Source organism: Macaca nemestrina, chromosome 14 (assembly GCF_043159975.1).
Source record: "Macaca nemestrina isolate mMacNem1 chromosome 14, mMacNem.hap1, whole genome shotgun sequence".
NCBI classification, from domain to species: domain Eukaryota; kingdom Metazoa; phylum Chordata; class Mammalia; order Primates; family Cercopithecidae; genus Macaca; species Macaca nemestrina.
In genome coordinates, this window is record NC_092138.1 from 82080435 (window position 1) to 82097073 (window position 16639).

General features: G+C 38.9%; 1 protein-coding gene across 4 annotated transcripts in view; it reads right to left on the bottom strand.

The window, feature by feature from the left end:
* Nucleotides 1-16639, bottom strand: part of ECPAS (Ecm29 proteasome adaptor and scaffold) — a 126032-nt gene that overhangs the window by 83020 nt on the left and 26373 nt on the right. For all 4 annotated transcript variants that reach the window (XM_011740353.3, XM_071078150.1, XM_011740351.3 and 1 more), the window contains 3 exons: nucleotides 9866-9996; nucleotides 2577-2693; nucleotides 508-626 (listed from right to left, as the gene is read on the bottom strand). In XM_011740353.3, the coding sequence (XP_011738655.1) occupies nucleotides 508-626; nucleotides 2577-2693; nucleotides 9866-9996 (367 nt within the window). The remainder of the gene's footprint in view (nucleotides 1-507; nucleotides 627-2576; nucleotides 2694-9865; nucleotides 9997-16639) is intronic.

The window sequence follows — 16639 nt, forward strand, 5'->3', positions numbered from 1 at the left end:
ATACTTCTGCACTCTTCATCATGATTCTCACTATGACAGGGCTACAACAAAGAACTTTTGCCTAAGCCTAGAAACAAATGATGTTATCCAAAACCCTTTTCACCTCTCCAGTTCCCAAAACAATACAAACGAGTGCTCTGTTCCTTAAGAAAACCACTGTGAAACTTTACATCTTCCAATATAGAAATGTTTTGATGCAAAGGATTTTTAATTCTAATTTTTGCAATCACATAAAATTAACTGCTTCAAGATAACTAGCCAAAAAAATGCACAGACTTAGATAAATGTTGTTAGTTCTGCACATTTTTCAATGTTCACATCAAGAAATTTTATGATAGTATTAACGAAACAGTAATTTTGAGGTACCATGGAAAATTCTATTATTTGTCAGCTAAAACAGCTCAAGACCTCCCATTTGCTCAAGTAAAACCAAACATGTGAACTAATATTTGAAAGGCAGTTGTTGACTCCTGTAGGAGGGAAATTAGATAATTGAGGAAACCGTACCTATCCTGCTGTGGCTGAGGCTTCCCTTCCATGGCAGTAAGAAGCGTAGGGGCCAGTTCACATTGTTTTTCCACTGGTAGGCGAGGATAGCCCATTTTAACATAAATTATAGTAAAATTCTAATGCAATAAGAGAAAAGCAAGTGAGTGTGAAGGAAATACTCTATGATTTCAATGAAAATATATGATTGATAACTTAGAGAGTTATGGTTACAACAAAGACATTGTAAACGTGACTCATCCTCCCTCCACATGTTTACTGCACCTTTACCAACTACTGTATCTCAGAGGAAGAATTCCAGTCCAACTTATTCAAAATGCTTGCTTTAAAGTAGGTCAAATGTGAGGTAGCATGGACTAATCTAAAGCATTAATATATGCAGTTTATCGTGGAGAAGAAAAAAATAATCATTCAACCTATTTACACCTACACACTACACATTAGCATCAGATCTCCCAGCCTGTTGCATTAATCCTTACAAGCTAGGAGGAGATGAGGTGTTGACAAATCCTAGACTGCCATTTCTCACTGGTCAAATGACTAAAACAAACTTAGTATACTGCAGCACTCTGTGGTTCCTCATTCCAGTAACTCACCAATGCAGGATGAACCAAAGGAAACTGAGTGCTGTGTGTCTGTGCAAGGCTGAGCATCCCAAATTTGAAAATCTGAAATTCAAAATGCTACAAAATCTGAAATTTTACGAGTGCTAACAAGACACAGAAAGGAAATGCTCCTTGCGGCATTTCAGATTTTGGATTTGGGATGCTAAATCAGGTAAGTATAATGCAACTATTCCAAAATCCAAAACACTTTTGGTCCCAAGCATTTCAGATAAGGGATACTCAACCGGTATCACTATAATCTGTGTGAATACTGCATTTTAAGCAAACCCATAAACAGATATCTGGATTTACAGATAAGATTAAGAATTGCTTTTCTGAAGCTTTTTTATTTTTTTCCCCCCAAGATGGAGTCTGGCTCTGTCACCCAGGCTGGAGTGCAGTGGTGCAATCCTGGCTCACTGCAACCTCCACCTCTGAGGTTCAAGTGATTCCCCTGCCTCAGCCTCCCAAGTGGCTGGGACTACAAGCATGCGCCACCACGCCCGGCTAATTTTTGTATTTTTAGTAGAGATGGGGTTTCACTTTGTTGGCCAGGCTGGTCTTGAACTCCTGACCTCATGATCAGCCCGCCTCAACCTCCTAAAGTGCTGGGATTATAGGCATGAGCCAACGTGCCTGGCCTCTGAAGAATTATTTACTAAAGTAAATGGGCTTCATAAGATTATTTCTTTAAATAAATTACATTTGGCATTTTTATTGGCACACAGTGTTCCTATTTGCTTAAAGAAAGGAAATGTGTAATTGAGCCAAATATCCAGAACAGGCACAGACAAAATGACGTCTGGACCAATAACAGGCTCCAAAAGGTTTGTGACTCCAGAGGTTAGATAAGATTCAATCGATTCTGCCTCAATGCTAGGAACTACAAGGACCAGGAAAAAAACATCACCTGCCATCACACAGCACCAACATTTTTTACATTTAATTTTTATGAAGACAACACTTTAAAAGGAATGTTTCTTACCAGTCAGATTTACTCCACTTTATAAAAAAGTTATCTTTCTGAATACACATCAAAAACACAAAAGATTTTTTAAAATTCACTTTATTTTTTGCCATTTTACTCATTTTTTTCCTCCATTATGCTTTATTTGTGCCCAAGCCGTATAACATTTCCCTCCATTCAGACCCATCTCATATAGTCTCTTACCAAAAATCAAATCATTATTTTATATAACAACATACCTGACAAGTCATTTCACCGACATTCCTTTGCCCAATGTAAACAGCCACTCATTACCCTGCTACTGTAAAGTAGCATTTCCTCTGGATTGGTACTCAGTGGAAAAACAGTATGTCATTTAAAAAAAAAAAAAATCTCATGTTTCATTTAGAAGTGGTCTAAGGTGAAATTTTAAGCTTGCCAATATGTTGATGACATCTGATAAATGTTAGGGAAGAAAATTTGCTATGAGTCAGAAAATATTCCAATACAACACTCACTGTGACAAAGGAAACTGCAGCAGGGTCCTGGTACTGAACCAACAGTGTCTCTACTGGAAGTTGTATTTTGGGGCGGCTTTTTATACGTTTATTCAGATGCACCAGCAGTTCCATTACCTAAAATACAGAGAGATGGGAACTGAAGTTATTGAGCATATCTTAAAAACCACTCATCTTAAAATTCATTTCTCAGATGTTATCTATGTTAGTGAATAGTAGCTACTTTGTTCTTTTAAAGGGTGTAAATTTTACATCCCAGAAAGGGAATATACACTACATGAGTCTTGTTCAAAAATACTGTCTCCCAAAAATCTATGCACTAGTGAATTTCTTTTTTTCTTTTTTCAGAGTCTTGCTCTGTCGTGCAGGCTGGAGTGCAGTGGCACAATCTTGGCTCACTGCAACCTCCACCTCCCCAATTCAAGCAATTCTTCTGCCTCAGCCTCCCGAATAGCTGGGATTACAGGCGTGCGCCAGCATGCCCAGTTAATTTTTCTATTTTTTCACCATGTTGGCCTTCTGGTCTCGAACTCCTGACTTCACGATCTGCCCACCTCTGCCTCCCAAAGTGCTGGTATTACAGGCATAAGCCACTGCACCTGGCTTTTTTATTTTTATTTTGACACGGAATCTCGCTCTGTTGCCCAGGTTAGCATGTACTGGTGTGATCTCAGCTCACTGCAACCTCCGCCTTCTGAGTTCAAGCATTTCCCCTGCCTCAGCCTCCCGAGTAGCTGGGATTACAGGTACCAGCCATCACACCTGGCTAATTTTTGTATTCTAGTAAAGACGCAGTTTCATCATGTTGTCCAGGCTGGTCTCAAACTCCTGATCTCAAGCAATCCACCCACTTAGGCCTCCCAAAGTGCTGGGATTACAGGTGTGAGCCACCACGCCCAGCCAAGTGAATTTATTTTTACGATGGCCTTTAGTTAAAGTTGAGATCCAAGTTGGGCCTAGACTGAAGCATGTCCCCCAAGAAGAACAGATTATTGCAACATACCATGAATACTATGAAAAGAGAGACATACAAGATACAGTGGATTTCCAGAAGAGAAAAGTATCTGCTCTATCAAGAAGGACTTCAAGGAGGAAGTGACAGGAACACTGAATTCTGAATAATTAATGAGTTCCAAGCAGAGTATCAGTTATAAGAAGGTTTGGGGCACACTGCGTCTGACTGAAGCCCAGAATGGTTAAGAGTTCATAAAAGCAGAAAGGATTCTGGCAAAATGCTGAGGCATTTTTATTTTTGTCTGGGAGTTGCTTTTTGTTTGTTTTTATTATACTTTAAGTTCTAGGGTACATGTGTACAATGTACAGATTTGTTACATAGGTATACACGTGCCATGTTGGTTTGCTGCACCCAACAACTCGTGATTTACATTAGGTATTTCTCCTAATGGTATCCCTCCCCCAGGTCCCCACCCCCCAACAGGCCCCAGGGTGTGATGTTCCCCACCCTGTGTCCACGTGTTCTTGTTGTTCAACTCCTACCTATGAGTGAGAAGATGTGATGTTTGGTTTTCTGTCCTTGTGATAGTTTGCTTAGAATGATGGTTTCCAGACTCATCCATGTCCCTGCAAAGGACATGAACTCATCCTTTTTTATGGCTGCATAGTATTCCATGGTGTATATCTGCCACATTTTCTTAATGCAGTTTATCATTGATGGACAATTGGGTTGGTTTCAAGTCGCTATTGTGAATAGTGTGAGGCATTTTTATTGTATTCTGAATATCATCTGATACTATCAAATAATTTGTAAGAAATAATAACCTTCCTCTCCTTTAAGTGGGAAAAGAGGGCAAAACAGAAATTGACAAGTCAACAGTTTGCATGGACAGAAAGGGATGTACAGAGGCTCATGTCAAATCCTCAATTATACTACAATAAAAAGATTATCTGCCAAGAGAAAAGAAATCGAGCATTGAGAAGTAAGATTTGTAGAAAGTCTTGCCTAAGAAAGACTCAAGAGTTTAAGATAATTATTCTGCAGGGCCAGGTTTACACTATTCTCCCTCATTTCTGAAATTTGTGCTCTAGCCTCAAAGCATGCACAAGGAAAGATGTAGAGATGTTTGACAGTGACAGCAAAAAATTCCAAGAGATCTAGAGCAATAACAAAATAGGTGAATTATGTTCAGGAATAAAAACAACTCTGTAATCAATGGTGAATGAATGATAAAATAGTAATAATAAAATAGCTATCATTTATCACACAGTTTCTATGCACTCTTCCCCCAGGCATTCCTTATCTAATATGATTCTCAAGACAACCAGTGAGGTGGTGTCATTCCCATTTCACAGACGAGGAAGCAGAAGCCTCAAGTAAAGTAACTTGTCCAAGGATACTGGGCCAGCAAATAGCAGTCAAAATATGACTCCAGAGCCCATTTTTTTTAACTTTTTCAAACACTGATATTTGAATGCACATCAGTGACAGTGTTTGTCAGTGAGACATGATACCTTCCAGGAAGCTAGAAACTTGCATTGTCATCCATACTTCATCCAAACTTCCTATCTGTCCTGGATCTGTGATACTGCTAGGGGACAAGGGAAAACAATCAGGAGGAAGTAGTCTAAAGGAAAGAGCCCTCTTCTGACATTCTAATCTAGGCTGATTCCTAGAGGGACTCTACAGAAAATTATACTGATGGAGATAGAGAATCTTGCCCACAATTCCATGCTTTTTTTAATAATAAATTTATTTTGATTTTTTTTTTCCAAGACAGGGTCTCACTCTGTCACCCACGGTGGAGTTCAGTGGCATTATCATAGCCAACTGCAGCCTCGAACTCCTAGTCTCAAGGAATCTTCCTATCTCAGCCACTGCAGTAACTGGGACTACAAGCACATGCTACCATGCATGGCTTTTTTCTTTCTTTTTGGTAGAAATGAGATCTTGCTATGTTTCCTAGGCTGGTCTCAAAACTATCTTCCAACCTCAGCCTCCCAGAGTGCTGGGATTACAGGCATGAGCTACTGCACTTGGCCTATTTTTAATTTTAAATGGATTAATTACTTAATTTCCTACTAGCATTATTGTCACGTTAAATATCGGCGAATTTCCTAAATATGGTTATATCTTGTCTGGAATCCTCTATAAACCAAGAAAGATTTAAAAATCACTTGTAGAATTCAAATAACATTTCAAAGGCTACTGTAAATATTTAATGAAAAGATAAGTCAGAGAGTTTAGCACAATGCTTACTATATAACAGGCTATTTTAGCTGTTTGATTCCATTTCCCCTATTCCAAAAGTTTTCCAACTTAACCAATTTGACAAGGACAAATAAAAATGCTATTTTAGCCGGGCGCGGTGGCTCAAGCCTGTAATCCCAGCACTTTGGGAGGCCGACGCGGGTGGATCACGAGGTCAGGAGATCGAGACTATCCTGGCTAACATGGTGAAACCCCGTCTCTACTAAAAATGCAAAAAACTAGCCGGGCGTGGTGGCGGGCGCCTGTAGTCTCAGCTACTTGGGAGGCTGAGGCGGGAGAATGGCGTGAACCCGGGAGGCGGAGCTTGCAGTGAGCCAAGATCACGCCACTGCACTCCAGCCTGGGAGACACAGCGAGACTCCGTCTCAAAAAAAAAAAAAAAAAAAAAATGCTATTTTATTAGTATAAATTAAATATATTAAGTTCAAAATGATTACATTTATCCTTATTACTTTATTCTGTTTTATTGCTTTTTAAAGTTATAATAAAAAGATATATTATAACAAATCAAGTGGAAAATCTCAAGCATCCCTTTTCCCTTGTCCTTTCACAGCCCCTTGAAGACACCAGTGTTGACAGTTTGATAACGAGAAAGTGAAAGAAGGGAAGAGAAGGAAAGAAAGGGAGAGAGGGAAAGGACAAATAGACCAAGTGATAAAACAGGTTAATAATCATGTATATTTCAAAATAGCTAGAAGATCTAAAATGTTCCCAACCCAAAAGAACAATAAATAAGGTGATGAGTATCCTAAATACTAAATTATTTGATTACATATTACATGCAGGTATCAAAATATCACATGTACTCCATAAATATGTATAATTATGTATCAATAAAATTTTTTCTTAAAAATTTAGGTTAATAATCACAATAACTGATGTAAATGCCCTCAATTCAAACCTCAAAAATATGTGACATTTCCATTGTACTAAGAGATACAGCCAAAGTAAATAAGGTTAAAATTGCAGGCTGGGGCAAATATTTATCAGACAGAAGGAAAGCGATGGTTAACAATACTAATTTTGGATAAAACAGGTTTTGGAGAAAAAACCTTAAATGGAATTCAAAAGATAAAAAATATACATAAAATACTATAATTATTAATAAAAACAAGGTGTTAAACTTGTACATCAAAATGCAGCAAGCCAAGATTACCAAAACTGAAAGAAAAATCAGAAAAACTGTAACAGTAGTATGACATTATACATCAGGACTACCAACTTATAATAGGACTGGAAGACAGGTTCAAGACATAAATGCACAATGTTACTAATGAATGGCCATAACTCATGCTGAGCTCCATATTCCACAAACAGGAAGTGTCCCTTTTATCTTCTGAAAGGCTTTTCTTACAAACATTAGAATACACTTTGAAGGACTGTAACATTTGCACGCTATGATCTCTGACCAGAATGCAATAAAACCAGGCAAATTTTATATCAAATATTTTGAAACTAAAAACAACATCTTATAAATAAGTCAAAGATAAAATGACCAAACTGCACATCAATATAACTATTAAATGTAACTAAAATAGTCATCAAGGAGAAATTCATAAGCTGAGGGCATTTTTGGTTCTTTTTTTTAAACATATTATAATTAAAGAAAAAAGCATTTAACTTGATGGCCAAGCTTACATTGTGAAGTTCAAAAGCCCTAGGTTCAAATCCTGGCCTGACCATTTGTTATCTGACCTTAAACAAGTGTATTAATCATTCCAAGCCTCAGTTTCATCTATAAAATGGGGATAATGCCTACCTCACATAACCTCGTGAGGATGTAAGTCCTTAGCACTTTTCTTGACACATAAGAAGCATTGACAGATTATTATATAAATTAAAACTTTACACAAGAAAAACATATCCAAAAAAGGAAATAATTTGAATAAAAATAGAAAAAATACAGTTAAAAAGGGAACATTAATCTAAAAGCTGGGTTTCCTTTCAAAATGGCCGATTAAAAGGTTAAAACTTTGGTAGTAATAAAATCAGAAACAAGAATAGAATTTCCCATTTGAAATAATGATAATAGAATATTAAGAGTAATAGTATAAAATTATGTGAGAAAGATATGCTCAACTGCTTCAGTAAACATTTAAAATCTATATGTATTCTATAACATCACATTGTAAACCTCAAATATACATAATAAAATTTATTTTTTAAAAAAATAATAATAGTATCATAGAAGTGAATGATACAAACTGAACATTTAAAGTAGATGGACAGAGATGAATGACTTTCTATAAAAAAATAAAATACAAAGAAACAAAAAAAAAAAAATCTAAGATAAGTAAATGAGTTGAAACTACTGACAATACTAAACCTGGACTAATGCAAAAGTTCCCTGTTTGCTCTTCAGGTCTCCACTCTTGGCCTCTACTCCAAATCTTTCTCCAGCCAACAGCTAGAGTTATGGTGGCACTACCATCAATACCCTTTCAAATTAGTGCCCCTGGAATACCTCTTTCCTCCTATCAGGCTTCCTCTCATGCACTGGAGACATCACTGTGGCCTTCTCCAATTTCCTGAAAGCATCACACTTTGTTGCTCCGAACACCTGCACAGGGCCTATTAATGGTCTCCCCCATCTCTTAGCCTGGCTACTTCCTGCACACACCAGAGGCCTCCCCTTATACCCCCTACTTAGTCTAAATTATGTCCCAAATATATTCTTTCATAAAATCCTTTCCTTTTCCATCTTGGTATGTATCACAAATTATAATTATGTACTATTTGCCTGACTGTTTTATACTGATTTCCCCAACCAGGTGTTGTCATCATTCATCACCATATCCCCAAGATTTGGCATATAGAAGGCACTCAGTAAATAAGGAAACTGATAAAGCTAAGTAAGTAAAGAGAAATCAACTCCTGAAGGGCCTTTTAGACCTTGGTATCCTAAGGGTAAGAGAAGGTCGCAGAAGGGTTTTAAATAGAAGAGTGATATAATCAAATGCACGTCTATCTCAGCAAAGAAGGATTAACAGCAGACATGCCAAATACATGACAAGAATGCCATTCCCTCCTGTAAAGAAACATAAACATAAAAGACATTCTTCAAGATACTCTTTCTGCACTGAACCCAAATCAGACTTTGGAATCCTCTCAGGGCAGACCTCCAGGAAGTCACTGCCAATTAGAGTGGCCCAAGGAATAAAACCTGACTATAGCTCAAAGACTGGATGACCTATTATAAATATACTGGAAGACTAATGAACAATTCTACAAATCAAGGGGAAAATGTTCCATGTAGAACAGTTCCATTAAAAAATAAAAATACTGGCCAGGCACAGTGGCTCATGCCTGTAATCCCAGCACTTTGGGAGGCCGAGGCAGGTGGATCGCTTGAGCTCAGGAATTTGAGACCAGCCTGGGCAACAAAGTGAAACCCTGTCTCTACAAAAAATTTAAACATCAGCCAGGCATGGTGGTCTGCACCTGTAGTCCCAGCTACTTGGGAGGCTGAGGTAGGATGGCGTGAGCCCAGATGATGGAGGCTCTTGTGAGCTGTGATTATGCCACTGCACTCCAGCCTGGGTGACAGAGTGAGACCCTATCTCAAAAAAAAAGAAAGAAAATGAAAATGAAAATACTGATGTGACAGTTATCCAACCTTTTGTAAGAGTATTTTGCAGAATCCTAAAACAGGAGCTATACAATACTTCGCTTAAATTTTTTTTATTTTGCTTACTTTTAGTTAAAATTATAGTCTTTGTCAACAACCAACTAAAGAATATTTTTGCCCCATTACCACACGACTTTCATATTGGAATCAAGGGCATGGATTTCAGATCATGTCTCCATCCATTCCAGGATAATTATCTCAATTATATTATCTGGCACTGATGCCAAGTAGACAGTTGGTGCTAAAGACAGCTGTGCTAAGGATACAAAAGCTACTTTTAAATCATAAAAGCTGGTTCTACACTTACTCTCCATTTTGAAAGGCCATAATTAAGATCACAAACCTAGAATTCAATAATGGGAACAGAGAACTCACTTGATAATGTGTATTCATTTATTCATTATTTAATTCCCCCAGCTGTCCCAACATGCTTACCTTTTTACGTACTCCTTCTTGGGTGCTAGACAGTTTGAGCAAAACAGGAGGAAGGAATTTAGATATAATATTCTGTAATTGTTCATCTGTTTCAGCATGGCCAAGTCGTAAAAAGACTCGTTCAAGCTGATCTATAATATAAAAAGAAAAAAAGAGAGAGAATTTAGCAAACCAAAACAAGCAAGACCAATTTTTTCATAGCTTATTCCTTTCTTCTGTACTGCAATCCTTTAGTCAGAACTTTAACCATAGCTAGCCCTGTACAGATATTTTGACAGAGCTACAAACCACCACCAAAAAGGTGAATTGTTCTATCCTGGTCTACCTTTTAGAATGGAAGAAAACAAAACCAAGAACAAAAAAATTCTCTCCCACATGCAAGGTTATTCAGTTTTAACTGGATACTGGAAAGGATACAAGATTACTGAAGGCATTTATGGAACTAGTTAGTAGAACAAGGCAGCAAAACTTCAATCAGATACCATTAGTTATTAGGGACAATATATCTATCCCTGGTGAAATTATCTTACTGATGAAGTTTCTCCAAAGGCAGGATCACTGCCCATTACTGTGTTAGGGTTACCTAGTTAGAAAGAAACAGCCAAGTTTCCCCAAGAAAGTCACTATGAGAGACATGTTAAATGACACCATGGGGCTACTCTCAGCAAAACCCAGACTGTGATAAACTACAGACAAGGCAACTTCTTCAACCAGTACACTGCTGGGGCAAGCGGGAAGATGGGGATGAAAGGGGAGCCTACGCAAACAACTAGATATTTGATTTTAGGGAATTACTGTTAAAATTGTTTTAGGTACTATAATGGTATTGTGATTATGCTTGTTTTTTAAAGGTCCCTACAAAAATTGTCAATGGGAATTAGAGAGTTTTCTAATGAGCTAAAAATGTTCTATATTTCAATCTGCATGATTACAGAGATAAATACGTTTATAAAAATTCATCAAACTCTATACTTTCATACCTTCTACTGTATCTACTATACTTCAATTTAAATATATATATTTAAAGGAGTCATTTTTTAGAGATAAAGATGGAAATATCTGCAGCTGAAATAATAGCCAGTAGAATTTTCTTTAAATAATGAGGAGACGGCCAGGCGTGGTGGCTCAAGCCTGTAATCCCAGCACTTTGGGAGGCCGAGGCAGGCCGATCACAAGGTCAGGACATCGGGGCCATCCTATATTTAACACGGTGAAACCCGTCTCTACTAAAAATACAAAAAATTAGCCGGGCATGGTGGCGGGCACCTGTAGTCCCAGCTACCCGGGAGGCTGAGGCAGGAGAATGGTGTGAACCCAGGAGGCGGAGCTTGCAGTGAGCCGAGATTGCGCCACTGCACTCCAGTCTGGACAACAGAGCCAGACTCCATCTCAAAAAGAATAAAAAAAAAAAAAAAAAAAGAGAAGACACTGGGGAGGGGTTACATAAGTAAAACCAAGATTGCCACTAATTGATAATTATTCAAGCTTCATAACAGATACTGAGAATTACTATTGTGTTTGCCAGAAATTTCCCACAATAATTTTCTAAAGGAAGATAGATTACATAGATACAGATTGCTCAATAGATGGATCAATGACAGAGATGTAGACAGATACATGGATAGACAGACAGACAGATCAACAGATTGATCGGTCAATTCTGAGAGGGGCAGAAGCAATGACATCCTAGTAGCAACAAACATACCCAACACCCAGAATTGATCTTGTTTTTCAATACCATTCTCCAGCAAAAGGAACCAAGCTGCTTGGAAAAAGGTCTGAGTCTAGGGACTGGGGCAGGGCAAAAACAAGATGAGTATGAAGCATCTTGCAGTGCCTTAAAGGAAATGGAACATGGGGTCGGGCACAGTGGCTCATGCCTATAATCCAAACACTTTGAGAGGCCAAGGAGGGAGGATTGCTTAAGGCCAGGAGTTCAAGACCAGCCTAATCAACACAGAGACACCCCCATCTCTACAAGAAAAAGAAAAAATTAGCCAGGCATGTTGGCAAGTGCCTATGGTCCCAGCTACTCCAGAGGCTGAGGTAGGAGAATTGCTTGGGCCTGGGAGGTTGAGGCTACAGCGAGCCATGATGGTGCCACTGCACTCCAGCCTGGGTGACACAGTAAGACCCTGTCTCAAAAATAAAGAAATGGAACATGGAACAAGTCAAAGGGATACAGGAACCAACCTGAAAGAACTCCTAATGGCCCAAGCCATGACAGTAGAAGGAATAAAATAAATAACAGCATTGGATTATAAGCCAAAATGTAAATCTACATGAGTTCATACTGATGGAAATAATTATTGAATGATTAAAGAAACTGGGGGGGGAGAGGCAAATTTTTCTTATAGGAAAGATTCAAAATAATATATGTGGCTATTTCCCCCTATAGGAGGTGGAGCTTAATTCCTACCCACCCTCCCCCTTGAGGGTAGACTAGATTCAGTGACTGCTTCCTTAGAATACGAAAAGGGAGAAATGTTAACTTCACAGTAGAGAAAACTGCCAAATACTATCTTAGTCCAGTAAGAAGGTTAACCTCATGATGCCATGTAGATATCGTGTGTCCCTGAAATGATGTGACAAGAAAGGCATTTTACCTCTCTGGCATTCATAACAAAAACCCATAACCCAAATATAATCATGAGTAAAACAACAGAAAAACCCAAACTGGGGAACACTCTATAAGATACCTGGCCAGTACTCCTCAGGACTTTCAAGATCATGAAAAACAAGAAATGACTAAAAAAACTGTCTCAGACCAAAGAAAGCTGGAAAACATCACAACTAAATGGTGCCTTGCACAGGATCCTGGAGTGGGGAAAAAGGACATTAATGGAAAAACTGGTAAAATCCAAATAAAGTCACAAGTTTAGTTTAAAAAATTATAACAAAAAGAAAGAAGGGAGGGAAGAAAGAAAGACAGGCTCATTCTGAGACTACCAGTGATTCCATTTGATAAACGCTGAATGCTGCAGTAAAAGAAGTTCTCAGGAATGCTGAGTTCAACCCACAGTGCTTACGGAAGTTACAAGTAAGGGAGCAGCTTCTTAGTGCCTTACAGCTCTTAGGCCGTAGAAACTACAAATCTGAGCTACAGAAATTGGAAAAGAATTGTTCTGTGGACAAAGGTAGAAAATTAAACTCTTCATAATAAACTGACCTAGAGAATCTCTGTCAAAGTTAAAGAAAACGGTGGGGGACGGGGGGCAGGCAGGGAGGCGGCAGCAGCAGGAGGGTGTGGAATATCTGGTCCTTGTTACTTTTCACGCAATCATTTGGATGCTTCTATGTATGCCCAGCATAGTACCTAATATCTTCTCTCCCTCACAAGACAGGCAAATGTGACATCCTAAACACAATACAATTATGAGAACATGGGAATGGGAAGAAAGAGCACCAACCGCCATGTGAGAGGGTCCTGCTAAAACAGGCTAGGTATACCAGAGGAAAAAGTAAAGCCTTCTACCTGCTTTGAGGTGAATCAATCTAACACTGTTAGGTCATCTTCACAGACCCGTCTATACTTAAATAAAAGATAAGCTTGTTCAAATCTCACAAAAAGGAAGAAAGGTCAACATCTACAGATACAACCAAATGCTACGTTTCTTTTCCTTTTTTTTTTTTTTTAAACAAGACAGGGTCTTGCCGTCACCCAGGCTAGAGTGCAGTGGCGCTATCACGGCTCACTGCAGCCTCAACCTCCTGGCCTCAAGCTGTTCTTCTACTTAAGTATCCCAAGGAGCCTGGCTGATTTTTTATTTTTTGTAGAGACAGAGGTCTCTGGTCTTGAATTCCTGGCCTCAAGCGATCCTCACACTTTGGCCTCCCAAAGTGCTGGGATTACAAGTATGAGCCACTGCACCCGGCCTAAGTCTTTTGAGTACAGTTGTACTTACCATTCCTTCCCTATATGACTTCTGAGTTTCTAGGCATGCTTAGAAAAGTCATTTTCACTGCAAAATATTTTTAAATATTATATTGTGTAGAGAAGAGTTAACACAGACCTAGGACTGCTACCTATAGAAAGACTTGCTTTCGGCTGGGCGTGGTGGTTCACACCTGTAATCCCAGCACTTTGGGAGGCCCAGGCGGGCGGATCATGAGGTCAGGAGATCGAGACCATCCTGGCAAACATGGTGAAACCCCGTTTCTACTAAAAATACAAAAAATTAGCCTGGTGTGGTGGTGGGCACCTATAGTCCCAGCTACTTGGGAGGCTGAGGCAGGAGAATGGCATGAACCCAGGGGGCGGAGTCTGCAAGTTTGCAGTGAGCAGACATCACGCCACTGCACTCCAGCCTGGGTGACAGAGCAAGACTGCATCTCAAAAAAAAAAAAGAAAGACGTGCTTTCTAGCTGAGGCTGGCCTGTGGCTGACATCTGGAAACCTGGATTTCAGCAGGGTTCCCACCATTTCCAGAACTGCTAAGAGTGGTTCACTATGCCTGTCTGTACAAATAATGTTGTTTATACACCAGCTTCCCTTCAGGGAGGAATTTTGGTTCATTTTAGGAAGAAGGTACAAACATGACCAGCCCCAAATAAAAACCTGAGGCACCGAGTCTCTGATGACCGTCTCTGGTGGATACCATTTCACACGTGCTGTCACAATCACTTCTGGAGGAATCAAGCATGTCCTGTGTGACTCCACCAGAAGATTCTTGGAAGCCTGCACCTGGTTTCCTCCAGACTTCACTCACATGACTTTTCCCTTTGGTGGCCTTGCCATACTAAATCTTAGCTGGGAGTACAAATATATGCTGAATCCTGTGAGTCCTACTAGACAATCACTGAAGCTAGGGGTAAACTGGGAGTCTCCGGGCAGGTATATTCATCTACGTTTTCTTCCAAGTACACTTGTGATTTTGCTTTCTACATTCAACTCTCTGATCCATCTGGAATTTTCTTTTGCTATATGGAGGGATGTAGGAAAAAAGTCTTTTGTGGGTTTTAAAAATCTTCTTAACTGTGTAATAATACATACAGAAAATCATTCAAAACAAATGCACAGTTTAATGATTATAAACAATCTTGTGACTACCCCCAAGTCAAGAAGAAAATTTATTTGGAAGGCTGCATAAAGAAAGATTTGTACTGGATTCAAAACAGAACTGAAGAAGACTGAAAGATTATATAACATAAAAAAGCACAGTGAGTTTTAAGGACTTGTCCAAGGTCACAGATGTAATTAGCAACAGAGTAAGAATAAGAATGGAGTCTTCTGAACTTTAGTCTAAAAATCCTTGCCTATACCATACAACTGTCTCCAAGAATGACCCTTTTTCTATCGGGTACACATACTATACATACTATACCTTATACAGGAAGTTTTATTTGAAAGAATATCCAAAGGTTCACTAGAACGTATCTCATTCAGGCAATATTTTTTACAAAAATGGAAAAACATACAAATTCAAAGGTCAGAAAACAACATTAGAGAGAACTCACTACTACGAATAAGAAGCTAACTCCATATGTGACCAGCTGCAATTCAACCTTTCTCCTCCTCCTCCCCGCTCATCAAAATTCTCTCCTCCTTCAAGGCCCAGCACCCTCCCAGTTTCACAGTCAAGCACTCATTCTCCTATCTAGGTCACTCATTCAAATATCTACTGAAACTCTACCATGCGCCAGAGCTTGGTTGGTCATGGGTATAAAGAGTGAAGAGGGAAGAGGCACGGATGTTGTCCAAGCTTACCTCACAGGTACATGATAACTGCATGCAGAAAGAAAATAACAGAAGGCCTGGGACAGACTGTTTGCGAATAACAGCATTTAAATGCAGAAGAAGGAAAGTCTGAAAAAGGGAATGGTAGGCAACACACAAAAACAGAAAGAAAACATGGGGTCAGAATAGTTAGGAAAGATTTTCCTAGGAGACAGCAGTCAACCATTTCAAATGATGCAAAAAGATCATGCAAGGTAAGAACTGAAAAGAATCCAGTTCATTTAGCAATAGACTTCACACCGGACCTTGGCTCAAGTAGTTTCAGTGAAGTGGTAGAGACAAAAGCAGACTGTGCAGGCTAGAGGAATCAGTGGAAGATTAAAAAGGATGTGAGGAATACAGTAAATGACAACTCTTTAGAAACTTTTAGTTATGAAAAGGGGAGGGGAACAGTTATTTTTCATTATTTCAATCAAGTAAGAGCTCTGAGCACATTTAAATAGCAACAGGAAAAAGCCACTAGAGAAAGAGAAATTGAAGAGGGAAAAAATTATTAGACTGTGACCCTGAGAATATGGGAGAGATTAGGATTCAGCACAAGGTCTGAGAAATTACCTTAGATAGGACAGGAAGGCCATCTCTGCCATTATAATAGGAGGGAAACAGGAAGACTGGTGTTGATAAAATCAATGTTACAAATTTTATGGAAGGGCCTAAAAGAATTCCCTTCTGATGGTTTCTATTATTTCTGTAAAAAAGAAGGCAAAGTGTTCTTCTGAGATTTGGAGAGCAGAGGGCAAGTCAGCAGTGTGACAATGGTAGGAAAAGGCTTGCCACAGAGTGAGAGGAAAAATTTGTTTGGTAAAATGAACTACAAATGTGAAGAAAGTGTAAAGGACCCAATTGAGGTTAGTGAATATAAATTTACAGCAGCATTAATCCACACAATCAAACAAATCAAAAATAAATCTCCTATCCTTTCTTCCCCCTACCCCGATAGCATTTACATCAGTGTCTAATCACTGAAAAAAATACAAACATATACAGACAGTTTTCCAAATCTTCAGTTACTAATATGATTTACGAAAATATCCTTT